The sequence below is a fragment of the Passer montanus genome, unplaced genomic scaffold, assembly GCF_014805655.1.
Source record: "Passer montanus isolate IOZ18808 unplaced genomic scaffold, ASM1480565v1 scaffold144, whole genome shotgun sequence".
Lineage (NCBI taxonomy): Eukaryota > Metazoa > Chordata > Aves > Passeriformes > Passeridae > Passer > Passer montanus.
Genome location: NW_024361386.1, coordinates 407,844 through 420,196, shown reverse-complemented (window position 1 = coordinate 420,196; position 12,353 = coordinate 407,844). Strand labels below are relative to the sequence as shown.

Below are 12,353 nucleotides of genomic sequence, written 5' to 3'. Positions count from 1 at the left end.
GCTCAGCTCCCACAGCTGGGGAGGAGCTGTGGCTGAAGGGTCTGGCCTTGGACCAGCCCGTTCATAGGAGAGCTGAGGGTGGGCAAGGAGGGCCTGCCCTGAGATGGAATGAGATCTCAAACCTCCCTCAGGGGCAGCTTGGAAAAGAAACCTTCAGCTGCCCACCCTGCGTGAGGAAGGGCAGGCTTGGCTTGGGGTTTGAGCACCAAGCTGCTCCCAAATCCCAGCTGCAGCCCGGAGCCAGCAGCTGCAGATGTGCGTGCACTGCATTTGCTGCTGGGGCTTGTTAAAGCAGAGCTATCCTGGACACAGGTGGTGGGTCAGTGTGTACAGCCCGTTTTGAAAGAAGCTGATATTTATGTAGTCAATTATCATAAACAGATTTCTCTTATTTTCTAGCATAAGGCAGTGGAATTGAAAATTCCATTTCCTGAGACAGGTAAACAGAAGTGATTTAATGTTTCAATCCCAGAGCCCCAAACAAGATATAATTGTGACTTGGACAAGGTGTGGCAATTAGATTTAATGTGGGGAGGAATGTGCTGTTTAATATTGGTAGGGGAATGAGGGGATGCAGAGTGTGCAAATAAACCACAAACAAAATTAACCACAGGAATCTGTAACACAGGCTGCAAACCTCTCCCCAAACCCTGCCACAGATCATGGCCAGGAAGGAGATGGGGTCTGCAGGAAAGGCTCCTCAGAGGGCAGCAGCAGTCCCTGAGCTGGGATTCAGAGACACCCTGGGGCTGGGACTGGAGGAGAGCAGCAGAGCAGCATCTGGCATTTCTGGTGTTAGGCAAATCTGGTGTTTGCTGCAGAGACACATCTGAAGGGCCTGAAAGGCCATCAGTGGGCAATTCCAAGAACCATGGAGTCCTTGAGGCTGGAGAAGCCCTTTGAGATCCCCAAGCCCAACCATAACCCCAGCAGCAGCACCGTGCTCACCCCTAAACCATGGCCTCAGGTGTCACATCCAGAGGGTTTTTTGGGCACTTCCAGGGCACTTGGGCTCTGTTGGTGCTGACACCACCAAGGCTGGAGGTTCAATCCCTAGTCTAAGAGTTGGATTTGATGATCCTTGAGGGCCCCTTCCAGCTGGGAATATTCTGTCAACCTGTGGTTGGTGACTCCACCACAGCCTGTTCAGTGCTTCACAGCCCACTGCCTGAAGCTTTCCTGATATCCAAACCACGTTTCCCCTGGCACAACTTGATTCCAGTTCTTGTGCCTGCAGCCAAAGGTCACGTGTGGGTCCCTGAGGAGGTAAATTAGAGCTTGTGCATGACCCAAACCCTGCTCAGAGTCCCTCACATCACCTCTCACAGCTGGGGGACCATGGAGCAGCCAGAGGGGGCTGATGGCTCTTCCTGGTGCTGCCCTCACTTGACTCTGGGCCTTACACTGCAGAAATCCTGCTTTAATTGCCCTTCCTGACAATTAAAGAGCTCTTAAGGCTCGTTCATCTCTGGGGCTGGGGGCCTGCACTGACAGCACTCAGAGGAGGGGAGTTTACAAGCCAGGCCCCACAGAGCTGAGCAGCGAATAAATAAAGCCCAGAGAAAACAAGGCTTATTGTTTTTAACTGACTGAAGGATCTGCCAAAAGAAGGCGATTTAGAAATGTCACGCCTAATTTGAATTTTTGAATAATTCATCGTGTCGTCCTAGCGGAAAGTGATTGTTTGGTCCAAAAATAGGAGACATCCCATTAGGAGGAAGAGAAATTGCAATAGACTGGTAGCCATCAGAAATAACTGGCATGTTGCATTTCAAAGCCCTTTGTTCTGGCTGGCTTGGGTGGAACCAGAGGCTGGGCTGAAGCACTTGCATGTTAATGTTGTACCAGCCTCATTTTTTGCAGGCAGATCCTCTGGGTTGCAATTTGGGTGAAGGATGAGCCTCCAAAATGAGGATAATATATATTGTAAAATAACAAAGACCAAATTTTGATCTGCAAGGTGGGTATCAAGTGAAAATAACCTGAACTGAAGAAACAGTTTGCGCCTGTAGTGTGCTCATCTTGAGGGAATGGCTGCAGGCTGATTAGGATTTCCTTCAAGGGTGTCTTTAAATGATAATTACTCCCAGCATTTCTGAGAAAAAAAAATTTAAAAAGTAACTTGAATAATTTCTGATGCACTTTAGTATTCAGCATCTGAAATGCAAATTTATGCATAATTGTGTTTGGACAACTCTATGAGATTGCTGCTGTAGATGCTTTGAACCCTCACAGGAGTCTCAAAGCATGCTTGAGTGCGCAGGCTTTAAAAATTGCTTTTCTCAAGCCTTGCTGAGAATTACATTTGCTAATTCATTTGTTTCCTGAAAGTAAAACTAGACATGATATATGATCGAAGGGGGGTTGTCTTTAAATCAATTTGGCTGCTTGCACACATTCTGCCATATCCTTACCCATGTCAAAGCACTTCCAGGAGCACAGACTCCTCCTGTTCCAGTGTCCTGCTGTGGCCAGGGCAGGGCTTCTTGTTCTTCTTGCATGGTCTTGCCATGGCTTCAGCCCAGCCATTGATGGTCCTCTTTGTGTCCAGTTTCTCCTGAGGATGGAGATCATGATGGACATTTCAGGAGGTTGTTACTCATATTTTAGTGTTAATTGCAAGTGCTGCTTCTTCCAGCTTTTGATTTCACCCTATTTGCTGTTGTAGCTTTGAAACCCATCTAAACCCCTTTGTACTCAGGATTTTCTCTATCCACCAGAAATGTGCTCTCCAGGATGTCTCTGAATCCCAGCTCAGGGACTGCTGCTGCCCTCTGAGGAGCCTTTCCTGCAGACCCCATCTCCTTCCCTGCCATGATCTGTGGAAGGGTTTGGGGAGAGGTTTGCAGCCTGTGTTACAGATTTTGTTAATTTTGGTTAATTTTGTTTGTGGTTTATTTGCACACTCTGCATCCCCTCATTCCCCTACCAATATTAAACAGCACATTCCTCCCCACATTAAATCTAATTGCCACCCCTTGTCCAAGGCACAATTCTGTGCCTGGATTTGGTGATATTAAAGGTCTTTCTCAGCTGTCAGTGTGTCCCACAGGGCATGGTCAGCACAGGAACAAACTGCAAAGATCTTGAACTGCTGGGCTCTGCCAAGCATTGCTAAACAACTGTGGGAGCTGCTTTAAGAAGATTTCAACTTTTGCTAAAGCTTCATAGATTTTTGTGGCCCCAGCAAAGGGCACCTCTGCTGACCTCACGGCTGGAGGCACTGGAGTCCTGTGAAAGAACAGTTGGAATCTTTTAATGTGAATAGACTGACCCAATTCCCTCCCCCTTGTTCTCAGCAATGGTTCCACTGATTTCAGTTAATCCTTCCAAAAACACTTAGCCTGAGGCAAAGAGAAATAGTAAATGAGATAAATTTTGGCAAAGTGATAAGGGAACAAAAGGAAGTGTTTATAATGGAGAGCAGTGATGGACATTATCTGTGGGTCTCCAAAGTGCTGGGGGTGTTGAACCCCTCCAGCTGAGCACAGAGCTGCAGAGATTTGAACTGTGGAGACAATTCCATACCAGGGAAGCTGAGCTGGCATTTGCAGGATTTCTCTTTGTATCCTGCTTGGCTTGAGTGAGCCAGGATCACAGAGGAGTTGGTCAGGACATTGTCTGCTCCAGCCCCATCCTGAGCAGGGACAGGCAGAGCAGGGTGTTCTGGACCATGCCCTGGTGGGTTTTGAACATTTCCAAGGATGGAGACTCCACAGCCTCTGTGGACAACCTGTTCCAGTGTTCAGCCACCCTCATGTTATCTTTCAGTGGAATGTCCTGGAATTCAGCTCCTCTGGCAGAACTGATACAGGTTTCTAAAAGCTTTGAAACTAATTAATTGCTGCACAAAGGAAAAGTCAAACCTCTCCCTTTATCTCACTTGGCTGAATCATATCTTACTTTGTTGTGCTCCTTCCCTGCTGTGGAAGGAACTGTGATTACATTTGCAGACAACACGTGAAGTCAAAGAGAAAATCTTGCACTGCAAATCAGTAAATGAGGAGAGGAGTGAGGGGAAGTGGAGAAAGGAGGGGGACAGGACTCAACATAAATATTTGGACAGTTTTAGAGTAGATAATCTGGAGTAGAAACTCCAGTATCCTGCCCTGGCAGTGAGTGAGAACAGCTTTACACCCCTGAAAATCTGGCAGTCCATGAGAGAAAACAGAAAAAACACAGGGGTAACTGAGGGACACCCCTGCTGCTGTCACTATACACAGCTTTTCCTCCCAGTAGTATTTTTACAGCAGGCTGCATGACTATGCAATAGAAAGCGTGCAGGAAAGCCTCAAACTCATGAAGTCACCCAGAATATGTGGCCAGCAGTGTCTGTGTGGGATTCTGTGCTCTCCTCATGCCCTGGCCCAGCTGTCAGTGCTGACTGTGCCCTTTCCCACCAGGGGGAACTGACCATGACCAGCGACATGGAGACCTTGCAGAACTCCCTCTTCCTGGGCACGGTGCCCGAGTCCTGGGTGAAGAGATCTTACCCTTCCACGGCCAGCCTGGCCTCGTGGTTTGCTGACCTGCTGGCCCGCATCAGCGAGCTGGAAGCCTGGACCAGGGACTTCTCCTTGCCCTCCACACTGTGGCTCGGAGGGTTCTTCAACCCCCAGTCCATCCTGACAGCCATCATGCAGACCACGGCCCGGAAGAACAAGTGGCCCCTGGACAAGATGACGTTGCAGTGTGATGTGACCAAGAAGAGCAGAGAGGATTTTGCCAGTGCTCCTCGTGAGGGGGCCTATGTGCACGGTCTGTTCATGGAGGGAGCACGCTGGGATGCTCAGGTGAGCTCTGCAGGGCTCTGGGGTGAGGGAGAAGCCACAGGTGTGGCTCTGCAATTCTGATCCAACACTCTCCACTTATTTGTCATAAATCATCTCCCTCTCTGCAATGGTTTTCCATGAAAGAGAGGAATTTAGGAAAAGCTGTGCTCTCCCTGATGGATGCCATTTCATCACATCTCCTTAGGCAGTTCCAAGCTCCAGGCTGTGTTTTGCTCTGGAAATGGCCTGAATTGGGTCTGGGAAGCCCCAGGCAGCCAGCAGCATTGGCAAGGGCTCTGCTGGAAGATGGTAGTGAGGATCTCATGGGGGTCAGCTCAGATCTCTGCTCTCGGGGTCTGGGCTCTGCTCACAGCAGCAGAGCAGGGACCAGCCCTGTCCAGCTCCCAGCTCTGCCCCCACAGTTCCCTGGCTCTTCCATTCTCCACACACAGCCCTTGGGAGATCACAGCCCCTGCCACAGGGAGCACTGGATTTCTGCTGCCTTAAAAACCTGTCAGAAATCAGCTGGACACACCAGAACAGAGAGAGCTTTTTAAAATTCCTGGTCCTGAATATCAAATTCTCCATTTAAGAACATTCCAGTGCCTGCTGTTATGTTTTCCTTGCCACTATGACCAGAAAATGAGTTCTGTCTGGGTTTTACCAGCTGGAAGTGGAGAGTGAGAGGTTTTGGTGATGCAAAGCCAGAAATCTTTGGAAATACTTGCCTTCTCCCCTCTGCCTCCCTCCAATAACTGGTCTGGGCAATTGCATCCAGCAATGGTATTTGTCTTCAGAGACCATCCCAACACCAGTAAATGTGTTTTTCTGATTACATTTTCCTTGTGATTGAAAGATACTGAGCAATTATGTTCATGGAGCCATTAATAATCTCTGGGTATCATGCTTCAATTTATTTCAGAAAGGAAAAGGATATTTTTATGGGTTGCTGCTCTCACTGAAATATCATTTTTACCTAGTGGAACTATTCATTTTACCTATAATCCTGTGAGTACCAGTGTGCATTAATGGATGCAGGACTTTTAAAACAGGTGCACAGCTCTTTTGGGTTGTGTACTCCATCCAAATTAATCCTCTGATAAAAATGGCAGGCCACGTTTAGAAGAATTCCTCTGGGGAACACCTTCACTTTTAAAAGAATATTTCACATTTAGGTTGTGCCTCCAAAAAAGGAAAGAGTCCTTCTATGTTCTGCTACTCACATTTTTCTATTTATTTAAACATTTATGTTTGCCCTTGGGTGTCTTAAATTTATAAAACATTCATTACAAAACAGCAGGCAGCTATTAGATGAAATGAAACTAAGCAGATTATTTTGGGTGCAAATGATCTCTTGCTGCAGCCCTGTTAAAGTCACTGGGACTCAGTGACAGAAGGATGCTGTGACTGGGACACTTGGAGACCTTTTATCTCAAGCTGCTGACTGATCCTTGGCTTTCTTGCTCTCTGCAATAGAGAGTTTGATGCCAAAAGTGATGGGACAAGGGCAGGAGTGGGTTTCACACAACAGAGCTTTGGCAGCTGTGCACAGCACAGCCCCTGCCATGGAACCACAGGATCCCAGGCTGGCTTGGTCTGGAAGGGACCTTAAAAAACAGCTCGTTCCACACCACCATGGGCAGGGACACCTTCCAATGTCCCAGGCTGCTCCAAGCCCTGTCCAACCTGGCCTTGGATGCCTTCAGGCATGGGGCAGCCACAGGGCAGCACCCCACAACCTCATAGGGAAGTTTTTCACTCCTCTTGTCCAGCTGAAGCCACTGACCCCATCACTCAGGGACCACCTTGGAGTGCTCCCTGCTGGCTCCTTGTCCCCTTCCCTGCTGGCTCTGTCCCTTTCCCTGCCCATAGATGATTCCATCCCCAAGGCAGCCAGGCCATGGAGCCTCTCCTAAAATGGAAAATGTAAACCCCCTCCCTCTGAATTATTGTAATTTTGAAATTAAGGGTCTCTCAGGAAAAGACATGGCAGCAGGAATAACCATTCTTTACTAGGGAAGAAAATAAAAAATAAAATAAACAATGCAGTAAAACAAAACAACACTTGACAGAGTCAGAATAGACCCTGACACCCTGTTGGTCAGGGTGTTGGCAGCAGTACAATTGGAATTGTGGCTGCCGTCCTCCTGGAGTATCAGGAGTGCTTCTGTTGGAGGAGGGATCCTGGAGAAGGATGTATTCTTCCTCTGAAGATCCAGTGGAAGAGGCAGCTGTTCCTCTGGGAATCCAGTGGAAAGGCTGCTCTGGTGTCCCAAAATCTCAGATTGTATCCAGGTAGGAATGCTTGGCTCCTCCCTCTGGGCGGAGCATCTCCCAATGAGATGCTGGAATTTGATCAGCCATGCAGGGACACTCAGTGGCCATGAAGAGCAGAGATCTCCTGGAGGGAGGATTGGCTGTGGAAGAGATAAAGAAAACTGCCCAATTGACAGAAGATAACTGCCCCACCCCTAACAGATGGCAATAGAATACATACTGCTTGGCAATCTAGGACAGACCCTCCCCGTGCAGGGTTCAGGGCTGTGCGTCCCAGGGGCTGCGTTTGGGCCCAGCTGTCACCACCCCTGGCTTGTGACAGCTCTTGGTGGCCTCAGCCCTGGTGACACGTGGCACTGCCACATGGCCACTCTCAGTTTCCTGCTGGGAATCTGGGACAGCAGAAGTGAGGGATGATTTAGGAGATGAGGCTGAGCTCTCCAGGCTCAGAACGGTGGTTTTGCACCATGAGGGCTGTGCTGCTAGTCAGGAAGAACTGCTCTCAGAGCAGAATTAATTTCTGATGATGAGAGCGATAAAAAATGCAAATGAGAATCAGCCCAGACATAACAAAATGATATCTTACATAGAGGTACCTCAGGAAGATTTCAGCTCTTGTTAACCCAGAAACAGGTAGGATATCTCTTGGAAATTTCATTTGAAGTATTCTCAGCAGTAAAAAAAGAGAGAAAGATCTGATTAAAACCCAGTCTCAAAAATGAAAGGTGTGAATTTAAGAAGAGTGCATAATAATGTTTCATAAATAGCTACTTTGCAAGGTATTATACGAATTATTTAATGTTTGTTCAGCACATTGGAAATATAAAATCCTAAATGAGAGTTGGATTTTTCATAGCTGAGCATAACAGATGGCATTAGTACAATTAAACCGAGGTGTGTGGCAAGAGGGATGATTTTTCTTTGCTCGTTATAGAACTAAATAAACTACTGGAGAGGCTGAATCTCACCCCACAATTCTGATACAAGAGCATTTGGAATAATGATGATATGTGAAGCTCTGCTGCAGTGAGAGGCAGTTTCTTTAGTGCTGAAAAGTTTCTTTTCCATTTCCCTGTTTGTTTTCATTTGGTCTCTCTAGCCTCCATTAGGCAGTTTTCCCTGGAAATGGATTGATGTGCAGGGTATTTTATTGTCAAGAAGAGAGAGAGAAAATGTCAGAGAGACCCAAATTAGGGAAACAAACTTGATTTCTTGCCCTGGCAGGGTTCTCTCCCTCTCCTGCATTGGACAGCCTGCTGGGCAGGGCATTGCTTGGAGGAGAATAATGGGACTTGATATTTAATGGTGATATTCCCTCAGAAAAGTAATTTTGAATTCTCTTGGTTGCATCATGAGAGTGGGAGCAAGCCTGTTTTGGGGCTGTTCTCCATCTCAGTGGTTCAGGTGTCCACCCTCGCTCCCACCACAAGCAGCACCTCCCATGAGGTGATTCTGGTCTGGAATGCTCTGAGAAAAAAATGCATGAGAGTAATCTCAGGATCACTGAGCTTGGAAAAGATCCCCCAGCCCATCCAGGCCAAGCTGTGCCTGATCTCCCCCTTGTCCCCAGCCCCGGGCACTCAGTGCCACCTCCAGGTGTTCCTGGGACATCTCCAGGGATGGGCACTCCAGACCTCCCTGGGAAATGTTTAATCACCCTTTCAGCTAAGAAATTCCTGCTGATGTCCAACCTGAGCCTGCCCTGGCACAGCCTGAGGCCTTTTCCTCTTGTCCTGTCCCTGTTCCCTGGCAATAGGACAAGAGGAAATGGCCTCAAGCTGCACCTCAGTAGAAAGCAGGACAAGAGAAGTGAAACTTTGTTGGTAATATGGCTTTACGGGTCCCGGGACACTGTTCCCACACAAATCCAGCTCGGATGTGAGGGTTTGAGCATCTGGTGGGAGTGCTGGAAGCTGGAGCCTTGAGATGATCTACGCTGGGGAGGGTCGTGGTGAGACAGGAAGCTGTTTGATCCAGACCTCCTTCCTCAGTGAGGCTCATTCAGCTTCTTTGAACCTGCAGAAGCTGTTTGCACCTCCCCAGCAGCTTGGATAAAGACCACGGGAGCTCAGGTCCCTCAGCTGGTGGACACCTTGGAGCTGTCAGCTGGGACAGCCCCAGTGCCTGAGCCCCTCTGGTTCCAGGGAAGGGCTGGTTCAGTGCCCCAGTCTCCCTGTGGAAAATGCTGCCTTGGAAAAAACAGAATATTCATAGCACTGTGGGGGGTTTGGTGAAAACCACACGAGGAGAAGTGGCTCATGTCCATGAGGGAAGTTTTGTCCAGGTCAGCAGCCCTTTGTCTCCTTCTCTCTGCAGGCGGGGACAATCACGGAGGCCAGGCTCAAGGAGCTCACCCCAGCCATGCCTGTCGTGTTCATCAAGGCCATTCCTGATGACAAGCAGGACACCCGGGGCTTGTACCCGTGTCCTCTGTACAAAACACGCCAGAGAGGCCCAACCTACGTCTGGACTTTCAACCTGAAAACCAAAGAAAACCCGTCCAAGTGGGTGCTCGCTGGTGTGGCCTTGCTGCTGCAGACCTGAGGCACCAGCTCTGCAAACCCCTCACAATGTCACACAGTTCAAACAGTTCAATGCTGAGGTTAACCCAAGTTCCATCTCTCTGATGGACTCCTGAGTTATCTCTGTGTCCTGGGGATGTGACCCAAGCAGGGCCTGCGAGGAGGTGACAGAGGTGCAGAGTGACGCGGCCCAGGTTCGTGGCTGCTGTAAATCAATATCCTGTAATTCCTACAGTGCTGATCCCAGCCCAGAGCCCGATACACCATACCCAGAGAGTGCTAAACTTAAATCTGGTTTTTATTTCTCTTCATGGTCCAAAGTCATTTTAAAATTATCCATCAGTAAAATCAGTAGCCTTCTCCAAAACACTTCAATAGTCCAGTGACTTGTGAAGTTCTCCAGAATTTATTACTTTCTGTGGCATTCATATTCTCTGAAAAAATCCCTTCACCCAGGATTTTTCTCCTGGGAAGCTGAGAAGCCTCAGAGAAAAGAAAAGCAATAATTATCTCATCTGCTTCTCCTGTGTTGTGCTCATGTGTGGAATGTGTTTGGAGATTGTTTATCCACAGGTGATTGTTTCATTGGTTTCATGTGAATTGTTTTGACTCTTTGACCAACCAGGGTCAAGCTGTGTCAGACTCTGGAGAGAGTCATGAGTTTTCATTATCTTTTTAGCATTTAGTAAGTATCCTTTTTGTATTCTTGAGTATAGCATAGTATTCTTTAATATAATATAGTATTACAAAGTAATAAATTAGCCTTCTGAGAACATGGAGTCAGATGCATCATTCCTGCCTTCATCAGGGCACTCCCTGCAAATACAATACCTTTCCCTCCATGTTTCTTTGTGGTGTGTGTGGTGCTGGAAGCTGGGAGGTGAGCAGATGTTGTGGTTGTCAGCTGTGTGTTGCTAACACTCCTGTAAATCTTAGAAACATTGGAAATGGTGTTAATATCCAGTGCGCTCAATGGAATCAATAGTGAAAGCACAGCACAGGGATGATTTAGGAGGAATATGTTGTGATGATAGATACTTACTAATAAAAGTAATTGTTCCTGGAATAGTCTCTGGAAGTTGCAGGTTAATGAGGGTGAGGAGAGCACGGGGGTCAGGTGGGAGGAACACACCTCCTGACCTCGTGACCTTCCTGTGGGGACACTGCAGACCCTCTCAGCTGGACAAACCCCCAAAGTAAAGGAACACCTCAACAAACACCCCTTATCTGGAGAGGTCCTCACTTGGCAGCTCTGACCCTAAATGGGCTCAGGAGCTGGGCAAGGGGGAGAATCACCAGCCAGTGCTGCTCCAGCGTTCACAGGGTGGCATTGAAACTGAAATCTGACAGAAATGCAGAAAGCAACAGTGCTGGTGTCCCTCTCCGAGCTCTGTCCTGCTCATGCCTTGCAGCATCTGGAAGCACCATCCACTCATGGCTTTGCCTGTCAAAGTGCCTTCACCTCAGCCTGGGAGGTTTCACACTTTTACCCTCTGGGAGGGAGCTGGGGGCATGGGGGGCTTTGCTGCTGCTGGGGTTAAACCAGGACAGCGTTTCTGTAGGCACAGTTTGGCTTCTCAGAGCCTCAGCTCAGACTGAGTGGTTTTATGGGTGCCTTTGGCACGGGGCAGAAGATGTGGTGAAGTCTCTGCCAGGGCAGGGGATCAGCTGTGCTCCCACTGAGTCATCCAGGAGGGTGAAGCCCTCAGGCTTTGCAGGGGATCCACAGGAACTCTCCTGCCCTGAGCAGCACAGCAGCTCTCTTCCTGCAGGAATGAGAACATCTAAAACCCTTGTCCTTGCAGTCCTGGAGAACGACAGGCTTCTGGATGAAGGTAAGGAGGGAAAACTCTCTGGTAAGAACTTTGTTTAATTGCTAGGCACTGTCCCCAAGGCACAACCCAAAAAAATTAATGATGAAGGAGCTGGTTATGGCTTAGCAAAAGCCATCTGCAAATATCTAATGGAAGGGAGAGAGCTGTCTTAAGCTGGGTTTTTAAAATTGCCTCTAACCCATAAATGAGGCAACAGGGTCTGTAGAGTATCCCACATAATGAGTACCTGCTAGAAGTGGTCTATTAGCTGGGGAAAGCTTTGCTATTAAATTAAATCCCTCCCAATTTAAATTAAAACCTGCCAATTAAATATGAAATGTAAACTGGTCACTTCCCACAGCTCTGCAAAGTTGGGCACATTAAATTCTCTGTGTATTTCACCATGCAGGAGGTTGAGATGCATGAACAGAGCACTGCTGAATTAAACACAAAAGAGAAGGAGTGGAAGGAAGTTCATTGTGCTCCAGATAATCCATCATGCTGGGTTAGTCCTTCACTGGGACATCTTCAAGGCTGCTTTTACCAGAGGGGACCTTGTGGCTCTGCACAGCTCCTGCCAGGAGGGGACTGCCGGGTGGGGTCGGGCTGTGCTCCAGGGAACAGGGACAGGAGCAGAGGGAACGGCCTCAGGCTGGGCCAGGGCAGGCTCAGGGCGGGCACAGCAGGAATTTCCCCATGGAAAGGGGGCTCAGGCCTTGGAAAAGCCCAGGGAGGTTTGGAGTGACCAGCTCTGGAGGTGTCCCAGGAGTTCCTGGAGGTGGCACTGAGTGCTCTGGGCTGGGGACAAGGTGAGGATCAGGCACAGCTTGGCCTCGATGTGGCACTCAGTGCTCTGAATGTGGGACTTCCTGCCATTCTGGAGACTTTTAATACCCTAAATTTCATTCTTCTTCTCTTTTAAGAGAAGAATGAAATTTTCCTCCTTTCCCAGCATAGCAGGGCCTCTC

The 12,353-nt window shown here is 48.4% G+C and overlaps 1 protein-coding gene across 2 annotated transcripts in view; it reads left to right on the top strand.

Annotated features, from left to right (window-relative positions):
* LOC120498256 (dynein heavy chain 9, axonemal-like) overlaps window positions 1-10,121 on the top strand; it is a 99,881-nt gene extending 89,760 nt beyond the window's left edge. For both annotated transcript variants that reach the window (XM_039700772.1, XM_039700773.1), the window contains 2 exons: window positions 4,404-4,793; window positions 9,366-10,121. In XM_039700772.1, the coding sequence (XP_039556706.1) occupies window positions 4,404-4,793; window positions 9,366-9,593 (618 nt within the window). In that variant the 3' untranslated portion in view covers window positions 9,594-10,121. The remainder of the gene's footprint in view (window positions 1-4,403; window positions 4,794-9,365) is intronic.
* Window positions 10,122-12,353: the final 2,232 nt, after the last annotated feature.